This window comes from Xenopus tropicalis, chromosome 10, assembly GCF_000004195.4.
Source record: "Xenopus tropicalis strain Nigerian chromosome 10, UCB_Xtro_10.0, whole genome shotgun sequence".
Taxonomy (NCBI): domain Eukaryota; kingdom Metazoa; phylum Chordata; class Amphibia; order Anura; family Pipidae; genus Xenopus; species Xenopus tropicalis.
The window spans coordinates 27,447,279-27,469,339 of NC_030686.2; the positions used below are offsets into that span (position 1 = coordinate 27,447,279).

The following is a 22,061-nucleotide window of genomic DNA, read 5'->3' on the forward strand; positions in this document are numbered from 1 at the left end:
CTTATAGTATTTATATTAAATAAGATACCTTTTATGAATGATTTTTATGGGTGCCCCATCTTCACTTTACAAGGAGCAGCATTTATTATCAACTGTATGCAAATATTGCTGAAAAAAATAATTCACCTACCCATTCATATAGACTTTTCCTATGTTTGTAAGGAAAAATTCCAGATTGTTGCTGTGCCCTTTCTTCATTAGAGGAAGGATTGTGTTTGTAGGCTTCAAGCTTCTCCTCAGCACAGCCTGGAAAATCAGTACATTAAACAACAGTGAAGCAGGTTTAAAAAGGTAATTTTTTTATGAAACAGTGTTGTCACACATGTGTCTGCATCCCCTAACATAGTAGAGTTAGGCCTATATGCATTATTTCTCATTCTGTACAAATTTTGGGTATGAACAGAATTCCTGCCATGGTTGTGATTCTGATATCAGACTGTGCTCAGAAAGTTATATTTCTATAGGTTATTTATATCCTGCCTATTGGTAGCCTTATATGCAGGGTCAGACTGAGGGGTGCAGGGCCCACCAGGGCTTCTGCCTCAGGGGCCCCTGTACTTGCCAATGGCCCCTATTGCAGCCTTCACACACCTCCCTGCAGGGCCCCCACCCATGCACTGGGATTTCTCCCAGGAAACTCCAAACTACGAATCTTAACACTAATTTGTATTATATGGGCTGAAGACTCATCTATATTACTGCATAAGCTAGAATGACTCTTATTTTTAATATGGATTAAAGGCTATTGTTGAACTTGCCTATAACTGAATAAATATTCTAAGCAAAAAAAAAAAAAGGTACCTTTCTCAGGAAACTTCAAATATAGGACACATGGACCCAGACAATGTAAAAGAGCATAACTTTCTCCTTTGTTAAATGTATTTAGATGTTTTCACACAATTCTAGCTGTTTTTCATATCTGAGAGACTACAATTAATGTACAATATGCTGCTCTGTACTGTTCCCATGGCATTTACACAACAAACCATTGTTTGCCATTCTATGCTTAATAAGAATGATTGGTACAGGCAAGATTTCCATTTGGTGAAACATTCCTCACATACTAGCCACCCTGAGAGACTCCAATTCAGCACAAGTCCTAGTTATAGTGCAAGAAATAGTGACTAAAAGCCTTGCGTTATTTTAAGAAATTACAAACCTGGAGAAGGGCATGGGGGGCAATTTCCACCACTACTGCATTTTCTGGAATATTCTGCAAGCCTTCTTGAAACAAGACTGGGCTCACCAAGTTGTTAACATGGTACTCGGCTGAAGAGAACTTGGCAAGGTTGCTGTTCCACTGAGATTCTGGGATTGATGTGCTCACCCAACGGGAAGATCGTGGCTTTGGTGTGATTATCTAATAAACCACATAACACAGTTAAAGGCTTGGGTTGATTGTTGAAGGGTTATTATGTATTAACAACATTTTTATATTAAGCTTTTTTTATGTTGTATTATATGAAATACTATGACAAGCAATATATGAAGTATCTATATAGGGCAAAATCATATAATATAACATATAATATGCCAAAAGAAATGATAATACTAAGGTATCTATTATAACCAACAAACAGTATATCTTAAACTAGAATCTAAAACTAGAATCTAAGATTATGCTGGATCATTTCGTATCAAGACCATTATGAAGTACTGTGGATATAGAATATGGCACTGATGTCACTGGGCGGGGCAGTCAGCGAATGGTCGTTTGCCACGTCAATCTCAGTGAGTCCTGCCTAGTTTTCCTAATTTGGAAAGCTGGGCATGAGGTTTTGACCCGGACAGCCCTTCCAAAAACTGGGCTGTCCAGGTCAAATCTGGACAGGTGGCAACTCTATGTATATCTTTCCTTTACAGAAAACCATTCTAGAGATCAAAGTTTCTGAAACCACTTAAATTTAAACCCCCCTTTATATTTTGTCTCTCTGAGTTTAAATAAAGCTATCTTTGTTAAATTTTTCTCCAGCGGAAAGAAAAAGTTCCAAAGTCTATAAAGATCTGTTGGTATAAATATACCTAAATATGTGATATATGTTGTGGTTTTTCCAGTCTTCAATTTGTTTAAAATTTTAGTTGACATTAGGCAATAAATGTCAATAATGTCTTGGATATATTAATAGTAAAACCAGAAATATTCCAAATCTGTCAAAAATCTGAACAATGTTTATCAGGTATTTATTGGGATATTTTACAATGTCATCTGCAAAAACTGTACATTTATATTCCAGGCGGCAAATGTTTAGACTTAGAGAGTTCTTAGTAGCAGCTCAAAAGATAGGTGGAATAATAATGGTGAAAGTGGGCAGCCCTGTCGTGTACCCCTTTTTTTTTTTTTTTTTTTTTTTTTATAAGAGTGAATTGTTTAGAAAGTTTACTTGTTGCTAATATTTGTGCTTTAGGAAAAGAAAAAGAAAAGAATATAGGGATTGAATTAATTTCATAAATGGGCCAGAAAATCCAAATACTAGCAACGTATCTTGGCAGTAGGAGTTTTCTTTTTTTCAACTATATATTAATTATATATATATATATATATATATATATATATATATATATATATATATATTATATTATATACCCTTTAACAAGGTTCATATGTTTTAATGCCTGATCGTCCTTTTATGAATCCTTTGAAACTAATTTTTGTCGAATTTTTATATCCTGGTTCATTAATGTTATCGGTCTGTAGGGGGTAGCGAGCGTAAAGGTTTTTGCTATTTCTATTGGATTCCTTAATAGGATATCCTCCTAGATCAACACTTGAAATTGTATCTGGTCTTGTCCATGTTTTGGTTATATTTTATAAAGGTTTAGTCGCTTTATTTCCTAAGTTTAATTATTTGGATCTAACATAGGAACGGTTCATTTTATCTCTTATTTCCAGCCTAGGGTTGCCACCTGTCTCGTTTTGACCCGGACAGCCCTGTTTTCGGAAGGGCTGCCCTGGTCAAAACCTCCTGCCCGGTTTCCCTAATTAGGAAAACTGGGCAGGACTCAGTAACATTGGCATGTCACCGAGTCATAGCACCGCCTCCCGCCCCCTGCAATGTCATGGCCCTGCCTTCACCTCACCCCCATGACGTCACGGCTTCCTTGGCCGGCAGAGGTGGCAACCCTATTCCAGCCATATTTTCAAATCTTTTATAGCCTTTTAAAAAAAAAAAAAAAACAGAAAAGATATTCCACTAGTGTAGTAAGGCAAAATATATCTTTATTTACTACTTGGTAATATCCTCACATTCACATGGGTATGGCATAGGTATGTTAATCTTCCCTCACTAAGCCAGTCATTTATATAGGAATGTAGACATTCTGGAACCCTTTTACTATATGATTCAATGAATAAGACTTGCGCAGAGAACATCTACTGTATTTGTACATATTTGGCCATTTGCAATTTACATTGATTGAGGGATCATTTGTAGAGACAAGCAACACTGCTCATTCTATTAATATTGCTCTGATTCGTCAGTGAGAAAGGAATCCTACCTAAATACAATCTAAATAGACAATTTAATGTTTTGAAATCTGCCTGTTTGTATATTGTATTGCAGTGTAAATTGGTCTGTGTCAAATATTTTGTGCCAATACAGTATAAAATATGGCATATTTAAAAAGCTTTACTGTCATCATCATTTATTTATATAGAGCCAGCAAATTATGCTGTAATACTTATATGTGATGTAAAGCCAGCAGAATTTTTCCACTATAAAGAACTACACATCAAGTGTAGGACTGGCCAGACCAGGGATGACTGACGTAGGCAGCCAGCTTAAATATACTGGAACAGATAGGCAAACTCTCCTTGTTTTTTTTTTTTTTTAAAGGGGAGGGAATTTGTAGTAGCTTAATGCTACTCTCTTTTTTGCCATTGTCCAAGAAAAACAATGTTTTATAGGAACAATACTCACTTTTTTCAGCGCATTAAGAAGAGACGGGGCAATAGACTCCATATAATAGGAATGAAAGGCAACACCAGCACTCTGCACTTCCTTAGCAAAAACACCTTTGCTTTTTAGGCTTCCTACAAATTCACGGACAGAATCCTAAAATGAAAGACAACATTTGAGAATCCATTGAAAGATATTAAAACAGATTTCTCACCATCTAAAAAAACAAAATGCACAAGAATTGTATCAGGCATTTTATATAGAAATGATACCTGAGGGCCTGATATAGTAACCGTATCCTCAGAATTGTGGCAAGCCGGCACCACTCCCTTTGGACACTGAATTTTGCATTCTGCCCATGTCAGTCCTGCACAGAAAGATAAACAACCAAATGAAAGAGTGGCTTGTTCAGAATTTCTAGGCACAATGCTTTTGTCTTTGCAGGCAGTCATAAGAAATGTTTTATATAAAAATGTATTATTAATATTGCAAATATTGCAACACAAAGAACAAATCGAAGAAAAAAATCTTCCTCAACACCTGTAAACTACCATCTTAAGCCCAGTTGAAATAATTGTATCCTAATTTAAACTGCAATAGCAAACAAGTAGATCTGCACACAGATTCCAATGCAGTTGATTAACTCATTTATTTAGCCAAATTACCCCCTTATTATATATGTGGTGAAGGAAGAGGGGTGGGGATTAGAATTGGTCATTAGAGTTTAAATGGGTATCCAAGTGCATGCTTAGGGTTAATATTAGCAATGACTTTTAAATGTCAATGTTGCTCTCAGTTCTCAGTGCCAGGTACTTGAGTAATATTATTTGGCCAGTAATATAACTACTGTTTGTGGAAGGTTTGCAAAAACCACACCCCCCACTGAAACACTGCTCTCAGGTGGGCTCATTCACTTGTTGATTATCAGCCACAGAGGTATGCTGTAAATATGAAGTTTAGTACTACTCATTTGCATTTATTCTGATCTTAATTTATAAGTCAAGAGCTTAGCCGAAAAAGTGTTTAAAACATGATCCATCTAAACTCTTGCTTCATAGTTAGAATGTATGAATTGTAAATTATTAACATAAAAATACAATGTTGCTATTATTTTTCTTTAACATACCAACAGCAGCCATTCCACCAGGGGGCAGATGGGCTTCTTTGATGCAGCGCCCCCTCCAATAGGCAGCAAGAATTGCTTCATTCTGGCTGAGAGAATTATCTGCATAACCACAGGCCAGTTCTCCAACCGAATGACCAACAATTCCATCAGGTTCAAGCTTCATTGCCTTTAGCATGTCAATCTGAGCAACCTGTAAGTAAATAGGAACATTGTCATGTCATATTTGAAATATACAGCACACCTAACTGTTCCGCTTGAGAAAAGAAGGAGTGCCAAATTATTAATGTAACAAACACTCTTGACTTCTGAACACATATCTGTTGTCATGGGTTACTAGATGGGGCCACATTTCTTATGGTAAAGGATTCAAGAGGGAAATCGCACCACTTTTCCTAGGTGTAGTACAGCTATGGGACCTGTTATCCTGAATGCTCGTGACCTCTGGTTTTCCAGATAAGGGAATTTCCATAACTTGGATCTTCATACCTTAAATCTATTTAAACACATCATTTACACATTAAATAAACCCAATAGGATAGTTTTACTTCTAATAAGGATTAATTATATCTAGGGATGCATCGAATCCCGGATTCGGTTTGGGATTTGGGCCGAAAACAGCCTTTTTTTTTCGATGGATTTGGTTTCGGCCGAATCCACAGTCCGGCCAAACCAAATCTGAATCCTGATAAGCATATGCTAATTAGCATTTAGAAAGGGTAATAATGTTTTTGGGGTACTTGTCCTGGTCCTTATCCAAAGCCTGTGCACATATGAGTCTGGATTAACCCAACAAACTCAGATTTTTGCTTTCTACATTGTCACATGTGACAGAAAAGTTGCTATCAATGTCATTAGGTATTCACGGTGTTAATAGCCAAAATAGCATGGCTGATCTCTTACCTGGATAGCAGCAAGGCCAACAAAAGCATGTAGAGTGTCCTCAAAGGTTCTGTCATCGGCATTTAACAACAGTTCAGACACTTTCAGTCCAGTCCCTTTCAGGGCCTCATCAGAGCGCAATATGGATTGACGAAATATGTCTAGTTTCATAAGACTATGTCCCATTCCCTTCCACTGTGTTCCCATCCCTACAAGACATTTATAGAAGCATGGATTCAAATCAATATACCCTATGTACTACAAACAACTATGACAACTTTCTCCTGAACTACATGGCAACAATCATGTACTAAAAAGTCCTTGGCAGCCAAAATCCAGGGGAGACTAAGCAACAACAGGTCAGGGAAACAATTTTCCACTGATAGGTGCCCTTTAATGAGCAAGGTGAAGCAGCTCAGGTAAAGATTTCACTGATAAGTGAATGATCTGTGAGTAAGGGCTCTTACACATGGGCATTTCAGGATGCCTTCTGAGTAGTGGTCTTTTAGTATGTACCACTGCAATGGAACTGGGCGTTAACAAAGCCTATCATTTTCTAAGTAGGTTGTACTGATGGGGATGCACTGAACCCGAGTTCTGTAGTTCAGTGTGCCACTGTGAAGCATGGTAAAGAAGTTTAGGCAGTTAGTCAATTGACTTAATGAGCAAAGTAAAGCAGTTCATGTAAAGGTTTTACTAATGAGTGGCTGATCTGTGAGTAAAGGCTCTTTGAAGGGATTTGGGATGCATTCCCATGTGGTGGCTTTTTAATATGTTCCACGGATGAGGAATAAGTGGGATGACAACATAATAACACAGTAACATAGTAAGTTACGTTGATAAAAAGACATCAAGTTCAACCTTTTATGCCTACATAACCTGCATAACTGCTAGATTATCCAGAGGAAGGCAAAACACCCCATCTGAAACCTTTCCAATTTGGCACAAATGGGGAAAAAATCCCTTCACTAATATGGCATTCGGACCAGTCCCTGGATCAATTGTACTGAGAGCTATCTCCCCTACCCCTGTATTCCCTCACTTGTACTGAGAGCTATCTCCCCTACCCCTGTATTCCCTCACTTGTACTGAGAGCTATCTCCCCTACCCCTGTATTCCCTCACTTGTACTGAGAGCTATCTCCCCTACCCCTGTATTCCCTCACTTGTACTGAGAGCTATCTCCCCTACCCCTGTATTCCCTCACTTGTACTGAGAGCTATCTCCCCTACCCCTGTATTCCCTCACTTGTACTGAGAGCTATCGCCCATAACCCTGTATTTCCTCACTTGCTAAAAAGCCATCCAACCCCTTCTTGAAGCTATCTAATGTGGCAGCCAGTAGGACTGGTTCAGGGAGGGAATTCCAAAACTCAGCTTTCAGTGTAAAAAGCCCTTTCCGAATATTTACATGGAACCTCCTTTCTTCTAAAGGGAATCGGTGCCCTCATATCTGCTGAAAGGACCTACTGGTAAATAAGCATTAGAAAGATTATATGATCCCATTATATATTTATACATGGTTATCATATCCCCCCCTTAAGCGCCTCTTCTCCCGCTAAGAACCTTAGCTCAAATAGAGAATGTACCATTAACAACCTAGCCCTGTACCACATCCTGTTGTGGATCTCCACCCAGCTATCACAAACAATGTCATTTTGAGCAACTTTTCAATATATATTAATGGAAATGTGATTTTAAAGTTATTAGTAATGTAACTGCAATTGGAAGCAGAATTGTCCTTAACAGACATGACATATAACAATCTTTATTATTGCAAGGAGGGTCCTCAGACCATCTCTTTTTTTTTGCAAAAAATGTTAGTATCGTAGAATAATGCGTTTTATTATTTACCTGAGCAAATGTACCAAAGAGGTCTTCCTGAAACCTGCGCCTGTTGAATCTCCTTAATATCACTGTCTGTCTTCGCCAGAGTATAACCACGATAGGGCATCGAGGATTGAGGAATGCCAGATATATCATTTAACAAGGTTACAAATGTGTTGTCAGCTGCGGGCTCCCTACTCTTCTGGATTATGCTCTCTACTGCTTTTTCAGTCCTACCACAAGCAAGTACTAGTCGGGGAAATTCTACAGAGGCCACATCAGAGGGTTTCTTCTCATTGGGTTTTAGGATAATATGCACATTGGAGCCTCCAAAACCAAAGGAGTTGATGCCAACAATTCCACCTTTTACTGGTGTTGGCTTGGTCACAACTTGAATACGGCCATCTTGAAGAGCAGGAATGTCAGAGTTTGGCGTTTCGTAGTGAAGATTTGGAGCCCAGACTCCATGTTCCAACGAAAGAATTACCTAGATTAATATTAAAAAAAATCTAGATAAAGATTAAAGGGGCAGAATAGGTTGTGCCTCTAATTTAATTCACAATGACAAAGCAAAGAAGAGATCCATAAAGACAAAGAAGAGATCCGTAGGATCCAGTATTTTAATTTGGATAGCTGGGTTTTCCCAACTACCCAAATTGACTTCCTCTGGACCAACAGTTGTTTATATAGGCGGGGTCAAGAGACACAAGATTTATATAACATCAGAGGGAAATCTTGCTTTGTGATTGTATAACACCAGATCAAATGTGTGATTTTGGTACCAAGAGACATTACCTTAGCAAGGGCAGCAAGACCAGAAGCTGGCTCTGGGTGGCCCATGTTTGACTTAGTAGACCCTATTAACAATGGTTCACGTGTTGAATCACAAAGAACACCAACAATCCCATTTACTTCCTGTGGATCTCCAACCTGAAAAAAACCCATAAAAGTTGTATTATTTTATCTGTTTGGCAACTAAAATTAAATACTAATTTACTATAGATACATATAAAATTTACTTTAAAAAATATTAGGTATGCCAAAAATATAGTTAAATATTTCTTCTTACTTTGGTGCCTGTTCCATGGGCTTCCAAATATTCCACCTGACTTGGATGGATTCCTGCCTCTTTGTACAAGGAGGTTAGTAGCTCTTGCTGCACAGCACCAGATGGGAAAGTGACTCCTGTTGGCCAAGACAAAATTCAACAAAACTGAAAAATAACACACATATATAACATATGTTTTCATGAGGATTATCCCACTGCCAAGTCTGTAACTCACTGTTTCTGTATTATAAAAAACCACACACAATTAAGGAGATGAAAAGCTGGACCCTAAATAACCACCTTGTTCTTTGAAGCCATCAGTATTGCTCCCTGCATTCAATATGGTGGAATACAGTCGTTTAGCCAAGGATTTCTTGGTGACAAGAACAGCAACTGCAGCTTCAGAGCGACAGTATCCATTTCCTGGAGATAGGAGGAAAAACCATCAACAACATCATGCCCAATTCCCCAAAAAATCCCAGAAATACACAGGAACAATGGTTTTGCCACATCATGTTTCTGTTTACTCTTTTACTCACCTGATGCATCAAAGGACTTGCAGGCTCCATCAGGGCTCAGCATACCAAGTTTCATGAACTGCACAGAAGTGTTGGGTTTCAACAGCACATTAACTCCTGCTACAATGGCTGCATTGCATTGTCCATGCTGGATGGCCTTGTAAGCATTTTCTAAAGCCAACAAACTGGAGGAACAGGCCGTATCTATAGATAAGCTGGGTCCTAAAATGAGATTATATCCATTGTATATTTGTACTATCCCACTTACCTATGAATTTTTACTATAAGCAAGCTATTTGTTGGATAACTATACCTTTAAAGTTGAAGAAGTAAGAGATGCGATTGGCAAACATAGCACGTTGGCATCCAGTCATACTGTACCCCAGCAATTCCTCTGGGTCTCGGCTAAAGGCTTCTCCTGCTTCTGATCCACTGACACCCACCCAGACTCCTGTGTTTGTGCCACGAAGCTCATTTGGATTGATGCCTACATTCACAAGGGACAAAGTTTTTCCTCAATGCTATCAAATCAGCTTCTCTCAAAGTTAGAGAAGCAAATTATTCTGTCTTAAATCAACTTTGTGAGCATGGGTAATAACATAGTCTGACACCATCAATGATATTCATGCTGCTAAGGACCAGGAACACTATAACATTCTTATACTACTTTCTTTATTATTCAGTACAGTTGACCACCGTCTACTTTTGTCATAGGACCAGTTCCCTTTTTAAATTTCCCTTCTCTACATTCTCTTTTATTAAATTCCTTGGCTTCTCATACCGCATTTATGCTGATAACAAACAGGCCTATAGTTATCAGGCAGAGAATGGGATCCATTTTTGCATAATGGCACCACATTTTCGCTCCCTTAGCACCATACCAAACATCAAAGAATTATGTGAAGTGGTCTTGCAATCATAGAGCTAAGATCCTTTAGTAAAATTTGCTTTCTTAATTGTTTATCAGCAGAGTTGTACCTAATGAACGTTAGCCTGCTAAAGTCTGCATGTCTTAAACTTAGTGTCATAGTCCCTTCCTTATACAGTTGTCTTTGCAACATAATCAAAGGAGAGCATGTTAGGATGTTAATGGTCACCCACACGAGGGCCATAAATTGGAGGTGGTTTTAGTATTACTAGTGATTATAAAATCTGAATGGCCATCTTTACTAGTTGACTCCTGAACTACATGAGGCAAAGGAGTTGTCATCTAGCATATTTACTGTGTGTGTGTGTGTGTGTGTGTGTGTGTGTGTGTGTGAATGGTATGCTGTGTGCACCATATTAGCCAAGGCAGGCATTCATTTCTTAGCTCCATTAGATCTGTGTGCCTTGTACTTTGCACCTTTCACTAAGTGAAATGATATTTAAGCATGTACTGAAGCAATTACTTGTGATTAACAGGGGATTAAGCATAACACAAAACAGTGAGCAAATTTGCATGTGAATGAGTTTTCATAAATCAGCCCTAATAAAAACCATTCCACCTCACCTGCATCTACAATGGCTTCGTAACAAATCTCTAGGAGCAATCGTAACTGGGGATCCATAGTGTGAGCTTGTTTGGGATGAACACCAAAGAAGGCAGCATCAAATTTATCAAGTTCCTTTAATTTCCCATTTCTTTTAGGCAAGCCGTACAGCCCTAGTTAAAGAAAAGATAGAATACATTTTAAAACATAAAAATGTCAGGCACATGGTATACCTCTAGGTAAAGGCCTCTAGAGATTGATACAATACACAAGAGCTATAAATGACCAATTCTAATTTGCAAGTTAGGCCATTGGCCAAAAGGATCCTAATACTATGTGGTCACCATGTAGATTTATTTATTTTGCGATTTGCTAGAAGCACAGATGTTCTACATATGTTCATATGTGTTCTAATTCTATGCAGAGTATAGGACAATTAGAAACACAATGTAAATACACTTCATTTTGTCGAACTGCTGTACTGTATCACTTCTCAAGACCAGCAGTCCTATGCTATGTTCTTCAGTCATTCTTCATACAGGAAGGAAAGGTGGTAAAACCATAGGAATTGATTTAAGGCCAATAACGATAAGATCTGGGGCAAACAGATATTTGTGGTCAATAGTATGGCTTGTACCAAAAAAAAACAACTGACAAACCACTAGCCTACCGGATGACGAATTCTCTCAGAAAAAGTAACCAGCTAAGCCAGGCATGACCAACCTGCATTTCTCCAACTGCTGTACAATTTCTATTGTCCAAACGCAAAAAACTTAACCCCTGGTGTCATGTGAGCACAGTGGGGGGGAAAGGTTAGTAACCTGGTGGAGGGGGGGACATTAAGACAGGGCACTGTGCCTATGGCCCCAATACTAGTGAACACCTATTTCCACAAACTGGTGTTTTTGGCAAGGGCTGAGCCGACTTTTATGCAAATACTAACAGACCTGATATACTCAAGCTTTTGTGGGACATGCCTATTAAAGGGGATGTGAAGGCAAAAAAAACAATATTGCAATGTACTTCAATTAATAAATTTTGTACCATTTAAAATAATTCTGTGCAGCTAACTTCACTGTTCGTCTCCTCTCTCTCCTGGGCCATTGCTCCTAAATTAATCAACCCCGCTCTGCTTCCCTGCCCTTCGGAATACACAGCAGCGCTCAAAGTTTTCTTTATAGTCTGGCTAGCCGCCCGGCCGGGATGGGATTCCTTTATGCAGATTCAGGAGGGAGAGGAGACAAACAATTCTTTGAGCGCTTAATTAACTTGTTCTGCAGCTTTATTGGATTGGGGGGGGGGGGGGGTGTAGGCAGAGGATAACTAAAGAGAGTTGCCAGAAGCTTTACACAGAGAGTGCCACAATTTGGAAAAGAATTGAGGACCTCTATTAGAAACAATTTCCACTGTGAATCCATAGACACAAAAAATATGAAGGGCTGCTGACAAGAGTTTGTATAGTTCAGCTCTGCAGTGGAAATTTTTTTAGAGAAATAGAACGTGGATGTAACTTCTATCAGACACTTGTCATTGGGACAAAATGGCTTCTGCTCCAAAGTTGGACGCAAAGTAAAAGGGTTGAAGAGGGTCAGGATGTCAGAGGACCAGAGGGGAAGCAAAAATAGTCTTTCAATGTTTTAAAGTTTCCAGGGCTTTTTGGGACCAGATGTTACGTTTTCCACCTTTATAGAGGAGAGCCAGGATAGGTGCAATATGAGAAGAGAACCCCTTGACATGCCATGCTATGTAAAGTCTTTTCCAGCTCAGACAAGGCTTCCTCGGAAGGGTCCGTGGCCTGAGTATACTATAAGGGCTTGCTCTGCTCTGAAAGGGTTTACAGTCGGGGCCGAGAAGGAAGCTTGAGTACAGGCAGCAAAACAGTCCAGAAACGCGGTACCAGAAGGATTAAACAGTCTCAAAATATATTCAAGGCATAGATCAGGTTCAGGCGGCAAACAGGATTGTCAGAAGCAGCCAGGAAGCTCATATACCAATACAATGGAATTGAAACAATCTACAGCGGGGGCCACAGGACAATGCACCCATGGGCACCGCCATTGCTCCTACCCAGGGCACTCCTGACACAGGAAAGTAGAGCAGGGTTGTTTCTCACTGAAATTCGACTTAATGATAACTAAACAAATGAATCAACCCCGCTCTGCTTCCCGCCCTTCAGCATGCACAGCAGCGCTCATAGTTTTCTTTATAGTCTGGCTGGCTTACTGTATGCAGCTTCAGGAGGGACAGGAGACAAACAGTGAAGTCAGCTGCACAAAAACAGTAAAAACTAAAGTACATTGCAAATATGCTTCTTTTTAGGTTTACAATCAGTACATGCAATATTGTTTTTTGCCTTTACATCCCCTTTAATATTGTATAGAACCTTCCTTAAACTGCACAGCTGCTATGTCTACACTGGAAAGGAGATGCATATTAAGATGCTCAGTTGGGTCTCTTACCTGGTTTCCACCTTCTGTCATCTTCTGTGACCATGTCCACACCTTGGATTAGGTTATCCCAGAATTCCTGTAGATTGTTGGACTCTGGTAACCGTCCTGACATCCCGGCTATAACTATGTCCTCCATGTTTAAATTCTAAAGAGAGAAATAATTTATCAGTGAATGCACCTGTTACACAACTGTAGACACTGCAGTTTATTGGTTAAAGCACATATTAAGCAGGTAGATAGGTAATAAGTGATAGTCTTTATAGGGTCTTGCCCCTCTGTGAGGCCCAGTGCAGTCCATGATGGTGGGGGAGACAAGAAACCCTACCACCACAACACAAGCCACTCTATCAGTTGGCAGTCACATTTATAGAAAGTCAAACTCTGTAAGACAGGCAAATGGAGGAGGTAAGTGCCTATCGCCTCCCCACCTACTCCTGGTTCGGGCAATGCAAGGATTAAACTTATACTTGTGAGATTTTTGGAGAACTTATATATGTTGTTCTAGATATTAAGTTCACACTAAAGTGCAGTTAGGGTAGGGTTGCCACCTTTGCCAAAGAGCCAAAAACTTGGACAAAGTTGGCAGGATGATGACATCAGGGACAGCATGATTATGTTGGGGAGGGGGGTCCATAAAGTTAGCGGATGGGCTAGTGACTTTCAGGGGTGGGGCCATGAAGTTAATAGGACTGTGATGTTGCACGGTGGCAATCAAGTGAATTATTGTCTGGTTTCACAATGTTGAAACCTGAACAGGATATTTTGAACTGGACGGCCCCTTGAAATACCAGACAGATGGCAACCCCAGGTTAGGGTAAGATTTGTGATGATAATGTAATCAAGGCCTTTCTTTTAATTATGGCAACAATAATGTTTGCATATGTTTCTAAACTTCAAATGTTGAACCTAAAAAAGTAAAAAAATTTGGTAAGGTGGCAGGATTTCAAGTGAATCTGACTAAAGCAATAGCTATGCCCCTTAATCCTCATCTGAAAAATATATTGCGAGGCCCCTTGCCATTCAAGTGGGCTACAAAGCCAATACAGTTTTCGAGTATTTAGATCCCAGCACAAATCCAAGCATTATACAGATTTAAACATCACTCCCTTATTGAATAAGCCGATCCAAGAACCAAGTGTATGGTCAAAAAATGTAATTTAATTAATATGATATGGTTTTTTTTTTTTAATTAAGATGATATGGTACCCCTTACAGATACTCCCACTTTCTGACTCAAAGATTTGATTGGGCTAAATAAAGTACTTAGTTGGTTTATATGGGGTGGTAAACATTCTCGAATTAGCAGGAACAAACTGCAACAATTAAGGTCTCAAGCAGGTTAAGCTGGCCATACACGGGCAGATCCGCTCGCTTGGCGATGTCGCCAAGCGAGCGGATCTTCACCCGATATCCCCACCTACGGGTGGCGATATCGGGGAGGAATGTAGGTGAATTCGATCGTTTGGCCCTGGGGCCAAACGATCGAATTCAGCACGCGGCAATGGGGCAGTCGGTTCGGGGACCGCATCAACGAGCCGATGCAGTCCCCGATCCGACTGGATTTTCTAACCTGGCCGATCGATATCTGCCCAATTTCAGGCCAGATATTGGTCGGCCAGGCCCCTCGGTTCTGCCCCTACACGGGCCGATTAGCTGCCGAAAAGGGACCGATTACTCTCTCAGATATACAGACATACAATTTGGCTTGTAATCAGCATTATGCAACAGATTTTAATAGATCAAGCACTTACTCCAAATACTTATCTGGCCTTTCTTTTACATTCCCTAGAGAGACAACTCTCAACAGCAGGAAAGGATAATCCATTACTAATATATACTATATTAGAGCCTGACCAGTGTTGGACTGGAGCCCACCAGAAAACTTGGATCATAGGCCCAATCTAAAGTATTATTCCTCCTCTCCTTCCTCAAGCTCTTTATTATCAAAGTCTCTTTTCTCTATCCTTCCATCTTTTTCCCATACAGAAATAGGGAATGGCTATGCAATTGGCCAAATAGTTAGCTGCAAGTGGGCCACAGACACGTGACGTGGGAGTTTTCCTGGTATCCTGGTGGGCCAGTCACTGTCATAGACTGTCTATTTTGCTTTTTCTATCACCCTTTTTGCCCTTTATAAATAACCCACATTTCTTGAATAATTATATTGGAAATCCATTCCTTACCTGGGCAAAACAGGGGTTTACCAAGGTGAGACATTTATTACATACTTCCACAAATCTATAGTCATTTTCAGATATCCCTCAATAACCTGGGAACGATATCCCTCAATAACCTGTGAATATTTCTCATATATATAAGTGAGCCACTTTGCACCACAGGAAATTAATAACTCAATAGTTTGTTTATTTCATTTAGCTACAATCAGACCCTCCACCTCCATTCCTTATACAGTATCTTGAAAGCTCCATTATCTGAGAGGGAGTTTGGAAGGGGTATGGGAAAATGGTTACAACAAATTCCTAATCTCAAACAAGAAACATTGTTAACCTTACATTTTAGATCCCTATCACTTCTCAATTCAAGCCACTTTCATGTTATGTTTTTGAATATATTACACAAGGGTTATTTCTCCCCTGGTCTGAGTCTGATGTATGTTCAAAATGTAACGCTCCAAAAGCAAATATTTATCATGGTTTATGGTCTTTCCCATTGATTAAACAGTTTTGGGAAGTGGTTATTTCCTACTGTAAATCTACATTACATATTCAGACAGATCTTACTCCCGTGTAAGAAATCTTTGGAGATATAGCAAAGATTCCAAAGGCAGACAATAAACTAACAAACATCATTTCAGCAGTTAGTAGAAAGGCCATATTGCATTGCTTGATATCACCTTAACCCCCATCACTTGAAATGATGCTTACTAGGCTGGACTTTGCTTATCACATGGATTAGTTAGAAGTTACTTATAATGAAGAATGTCAAGTTATGATTTTCTTTGCTACTTGGACAAAATATGTGCAAACATTAGCCTTTACACGACAATAAGAAATTCTCTACACATTCAGGTTTACTACTTGGTATATGTCTGAGGAGCTAGTGGGGAGAAATCCTTTTATAACGGTAACCTAAATATACGGGGATATTTACTATGGCTCTGGTACAATTTCGGTTAAAATAGGGGGGGGGGCTCTAGGGAAGGAAAGCAAATCTCTAATGTTTAGGGTTATATGATGTTTGGAATGTGATTTGGATCATTGCAGAGGGTCAAAGAAAGAGTGTGTAAAGCCACCTCAATCTATGTACAGTATATAACCCTATACATGTATGTATTTTATTGGTGCGAATAAATACATTTAAAAAAAACCAAAACACTTATTAGCGAACACATGCTTTGACAAGCATGGTGAACAATCCTAAGCAGCCTTAAAATCTTTATAATCTTTCAGTCAGTCTACAAAGTCAATCACTTGGCGGAGGTTAAATTAAGGCACATGTCTATTAGGTCCAACTACTTTTAGTTTTCTGATTCTATCTATTCTCTTTTACATTTAATGGCCAGAATCAATATGCTATATAGAGTACTTCTAGCCAGACCATTCTATATGCAACAGATAACCAACTGGCTGAAACTTTTGTAATGTCACATGGATCCATTATCCCTTTTTAATAGGCTCAGGACTTAGTAGGAAAGAGGAGCACTGCTAATCGGCAGCAGCCTATAGCCATGCTTTCTGCTTTATGTACCTCACACAGCAAACACTATCACAGGATTATTTTCTTGCAAATAAGTATTTGTGAAATATGGAGCTATTCATGTACAGCTGCAGAAAATTCTTAGACTGTATTTTTACTCTTAAAAAACAGTGCCACTTGTCTTACATTTAATATTTCTGCTATTTTAATTGATATTACCCAGTGTTCTGAACCATAGGTTGGTGGGGATAATGTTTCAAGATTTTGGCTGCTCATTATCAAAATAATTTATATTAGTTGACACTTTTGTCTGATAATCCATTTTAGAACCTGTGCCCTGAAACCATAAAGGGGTGCTTTCAGTTTATTCTTTCACTTTACTACCCCCTTCTCTGCAGTCTCTATCAAGTGAGGGAATACAGGGTTATGGATGATAGCTCTCAGTACAAGTGAGGGAATACAGGGGTATGGGAGATAGCTCTCAGTACAAGTGAGGGAATACAGGGGTAGGGGAGATAGCTCTCAGTACAAGTGAGGGAATACAGGGGTAGGGGAGATAGCTCTCAGTACAAGTGAGGGAATACAGGGGTAGGGGAGATAGCTCTCAGTACAAGTGAGGGAATACAGGGTTATGGGAGATAGCTCTCAGTACAAGTGAGGGAATACAGGGTTATGGGAGATAGCTCTTAGTACAAGTGAGGGAATACAGGGGTATGGGAGATAGCTCTCAGTACAAGTGAGGGAATACAGGGGTATGGGAGATAGCTCTCAGTACAAGTGAGGGAATACAGGGGTAGGGAGATAGCTCTCAGTACAAGTGAGGGAATACAGGGGTAGGGGAGATAGCTCTCAGTACAAGTGAGGGAATACAGGGGTAGGGGAGATAGCTCTCAGTACAAGTGAGGGAATACAGGGTTATGGGAGATAGCTCTCAGTACAAGTGAGGGAATACAGGGGTATGGGAGATAGCTCTCAGTACAAGTGAGGGAATACAGGGGTAGGGGAGATAGCTCTCAGTACAAGTGAGGGAATACAGGGGTATGGGAGATAGCTCTCAGTACAAGTGAGGGAATACAGGGGTATGGGAGATAGCTCTTAGTACAAGTGAGGGAATACAGGGGTATGGGAGATAGCTCTTAGTACAAGTGAGGGAATACAGGGGTAGGGGAGATAGCTCTCAGTACAAGTGAGGGAATACAGGGGTATGGGAGATAGCTCTCAGTACAAGTGAGGGAATACAGGGGTATGGGAGATAGCTCTTAGTACAAGTTGATCCAGGGACTGGTCCGATTGCCATCTTGGAGTCAGGAAGGGATTTTTCCCCCTCTGCGGCAAATTAGAGAGGCTTCAGATGGGGTTTTCTGCCTTCCTCTGGATCAACTAGTAGTTAGGCAGGTTATATATAGGCATTATGGTTGAACTTGATGGACATGGTGCCTTTTTTTGACCTAACTTACTATGTTATAAGGTAAGAATAGTTGACTGGCTCAGAATACAAACTTTCAATCTGCCTCTCCAACTGCAGGTCTTGTCAGCATCATCAGCTATTCCACATCCACTTTGCACACCTTCAAAAAATTCTTGAGTTTGATAAATTGATTGGCACTGTCCCCAAGAATAAACCCTTATTTTATTTCAGTGTCTATTTAATGCCAGGGTACATTGTGATCTCATGCCTTACTTATATTTGCCTCATAGGGGGAGAACCATTCCTTCCTGACTCTAGGATGGCACTCCCTGGATAAACTTTGTCTAAAAGGCAATTTTAATAATCCTGTATTTCTAACTTTCTAAAAAGTCGTACAGCCTCTTCTAGAAACTATCTGATGTATCTGTTGGTACGACCACTTCAGGGGGAGAATTCTACAACTTCAAAGCTCTTACTTCTTAAAATCCTATGATGGAACCTCCTCTCTTCTAAGCTGAATGGATGCCCTCATGGGCCTTTCTCCAGCATGGATTTGCTTAACACACTGCCATCAAAGCAATAAGCAGCTTTAATATTGTCACAACCCAAGTGTAGAACTGAACATTTATCAACATTGAATCTCATCTGCCACTTAGCTGCCGGTGGGAGCCAATTAATACTGCTACTCCAAGTGGAGGATGTACCATTCAACTCTCAGGACACAATCCTTTTGCCAGTACTGCAACCCCACTATCTAAATTCCTACTTTCTTTATCATAAAATGATGTTAATAGGCACTGTCCTTTAAAGTTAAAATGTTACCAGTTGCAATACTCCAGTTTATAAAACTACACAAATCCAAAAGTGGTGCATCTTAATATTGTCATTGCCATTATGACTCCACAGGGGACTCCACAGGGACTATACTGTAACCTACCATCCCATCCCAATTGTTTGAATTTCTTACAAAGTAGCCAAACAACAAATTCAGCTTGAGTGACAGTCACAGATACTGCATAACACTTAAAGGTAGTCCTAAAGTCACACATATAACAGGGCTGCATCTATGTAAAGAGACTAACTTTGAAATCACATTCTTATAAATTGGGGTTACAGACTTAAAGGGCAATTTTGGCTTCCAAACAGCCCCTTTACAACATAGAAACCCCTAATACACCACCAAATCACTGTAATCTGTGACTTCAAAAGTATGAATAAATACAGTTTTTATATGCTGAAATCCAACTGCAAAATAGTTCTTTTCTTTGAAATCCTGGCAGGAGAGGAAGGACTAAAACACTGATGTTACAAATTGTAACTTCTCCATAGCTTACAGACAGCATTCAGGAACTACAAAACCCACAATGCATTTCTGTGATGTTCCTTTCCTTATTGACATCATGTGTGCAGGGGACTGTGGGAGAATGTAGGCTGAAGGCAGGCTAAGGACAGTCGACTTTACTTTTCAAAAAGTTGTGTTTGGGTGGAGCTCCCCTTTAACATATGAAACACAGATAGGCGGAGATTGGTACATATGTAAAGAGGTTGCCTTGTCTCTTTCTATGTGTATTATTTCCTCTCACTATAACCCTTACTTCTCAATAGAACTGCAGTGTTATTGCAGTTGCACCTGGTGATGACAATCTAAGGACCCATCTATTTAAATGGTTGGCCCATCCTGGAACCTTAGATGGGCAACACCTGGGCCTACAGGGGTGTCTGGGTCGGTGTCCTAGGGCAGCTTTCTTGTAGGGTAAACAAAGCAGTCACAGACGTTGCTCTCTTAAAGGCAAGTGCTTGCAGTGTATCTTGTTGCACAGCCTTGGTAACAAGCACAAAATGAAAACAAGAGAATAAACCCTTGCACCAGAGCGCTGGCTAAGCACAGTTAGCTGCCTAACTACAGTCGGTGGCTTTTCCCAGTCCAACAAAACAAAATCAGTACAATGACAGCTGATTAGTACCTTCCCAGTGCAGCACAGCCTGTGTAGTAGGGAACAAAGTGCCCCTCCTTCCCCACTGGAGTCTTTCTAAAAGGCTAAATCAGCTGCAGTAATTACCTTGCTGCTCAGGTCTGTATTAAAGGGGTGGTTCACCTTTAAGTTCACTTTTAGTATGGTTTAGAATGGCTAATTCTAAGCATCTCTTTAATTGGTCTTCATTATTTATTTGTAATAGTTTTTTTTAATTATTTGCCTTCTTTGCAGCTTTCAAAGGGGGGGGGGGGTCACTGACCAATCTATGGGCAGAGTTATCAAAATGTGAGTTTAGAGCTTAATAGATAAAAACTCACCCACGTTCTATTCATTCCTATGGGATTTTAACAAGTGTATTCATCAATGGGCGATTGTTTGAGTTCAACATCTAATAAATATGCTTCTTAAAATCACATAGGAATGAATAGAACGTGGGTGAGTTTTTATGTACAGGTATGGAACCTCTTATCCAGAATGGGGTTTTCTGGATAAGGGGTCTTTCCGTAATTCAGATCTCCAACCTTAAGTCTACTTTAAACAGTAATTAAACCCAAAAGGATTGTTTTGGCTCCAATGAGGATTAATTATATCTTAGTTGAGATCAAGTACAAGGTACTGTTTTATTATTACAGAGAAAAAGGAAATCATTTTTAATAGAATTTTTTGATGGAGTCTATGGGAGATGGCCTTTCCGTAATTCAGAACTTTCTGTTTAATGGATTTCCAGATAAGGGGTCCGATACCTGTATTAAGCTCTAAACTCACATTTTGGTAATCCTGCCCCTATAGGAGATGGTCTCATAATTTGGAGCTTTCTAGATAATGGGTTTCTGGATAAGAGATCCTATATATGTAGTGCCATCAGTGCACAAGATATAGCGTGAGTAGAGTGCTATAGTACACATGACATAGTGAATATTTGAAAATGTACATTTATAATATTTATTTTAACTGGATACAGTATAGGCTAATTCCTATGAATCCAGAATGAAGATAAGGCCCACTGTCCTTGAAGCTAAGAACTGGATTCTTTAAAATAATCCTATAATGCATTTATTTCAAGGAAACCCATTTCACATCCAACAACTTTCTACACCTGGCCCTGGTGAGTGGGAGTTGCAGTTTAACATCAGCAACAAGGTCTCAGGTTGGACGCTCTTGTTCCATATGTTACCAATAGCAACGTAATACTTTTCCTTATACACAAGGGTTACATCAAGGTGCAATGCAATCTGGATATGTTTTATAATCCTTGTTTCTAGTCCAGTTTAGTTGAAAGCCATAAAATATACCATTCAATCTTATAATTGAACCATTTGGGTAAAAAAAGAAATCTCTAGAAAAATCTCTAATGAGGTTGTTTAGCACTAGTCGAAAGCTGCAGAAAAAAAGTTGCGTTTTTTGAGATTTACTATGTGACAAAAACATTTGTCAGCTAATACTTGCCGGGATCATGAAGATGTCAATGGCAGATGTCTCTCCTCTTCCCTGGAGGATCCTTTTTTGCTTCTAAACTTTAGAGGTTTTTGGATTTTTGATGCTGTTTTTTGTGTGACAATTTAAAAATCTAAAGGTTTTGGTGTGACAATTTGAAATAGTTTTGCAACTTTTCTGCAACTTTTTCCCACGTGTACTTTTTCACATATGACAGACATTCGTGGAAATTAGTTTATTCAAATTTTTAGAAAAGTGGCAGTAAATTTGCCACTAAATTTTGGTGGGTGAACAACTGTGCAAACAGTTTCTAAGACTGAATTCCATGTTAGGTTGTGTGGGTTTTGCCCTATACACCTACTCTGTCATATA

At 39.4% G+C, this 22,061-nt stretch overlaps 1 protein-coding gene across 2 annotated transcripts in view; it reads right to left on the reverse strand.

The window, feature by feature from the left end:
- The window catches only part of fasn (fatty acid synthase), a 41,566-nt gene that overhangs the window by 17,417 nt on the left and 2,088 nt on the right, over nucleotides 1–22,061 (reverse strand). The window contains exons 1-15 of one of the 2 annotated variants that reach the window (XM_031894265.1): nucleotides 20,244–20,332; nucleotides 13,224–13,359; nucleotides 10,785–10,937; nucleotides 9,606–9,779; nucleotides 9,314–9,514; nucleotides 9,075–9,197; nucleotides 8,796–8,911; nucleotides 8,522–8,656; nucleotides 7,754–8,213; nucleotides 5,923–6,110; nucleotides 5,023–5,212; nucleotides 4,169–4,263; nucleotides 3,918–4,052; nucleotides 1,160–1,360; nucleotides 131–246 (exon numbers count right to left, since the gene is read on the reverse strand). In XM_031894265.1, coding sequence (XP_031750125.1) covers nucleotides 131–246; nucleotides 1,160–1,360; nucleotides 3,918–4,052; nucleotides 4,169–4,263; nucleotides 5,023–5,212; nucleotides 5,923–6,110; nucleotides 7,754–8,213; nucleotides 8,522–8,656; nucleotides 8,796–8,911; nucleotides 9,075–9,197; nucleotides 9,314–9,514; nucleotides 9,606–9,779; nucleotides 10,785–10,937; nucleotides 13,224–13,350 — 2,414 coding nt within the window. In that variant the 5' untranslated portion in view covers nucleotides 13,351–13,359; nucleotides 20,244–20,332. Of the gene's footprint in view, nucleotides 1–130; nucleotides 247–1,159; nucleotides 1,361–3,917; nucleotides 4,053–4,168; nucleotides 4,264–5,022; nucleotides 5,213–5,922; nucleotides 6,111–7,753; nucleotides 8,214–8,521; nucleotides 8,657–8,795; nucleotides 8,912–9,074; nucleotides 9,198–9,313; nucleotides 9,515–9,605; nucleotides 9,780–10,784; nucleotides 10,938–13,223; nucleotides 13,360–20,243; nucleotides 20,333–22,061 lie in introns of those variants that run through there. The other variant, XM_031894264.1, reaches the window with a different exon arrangement.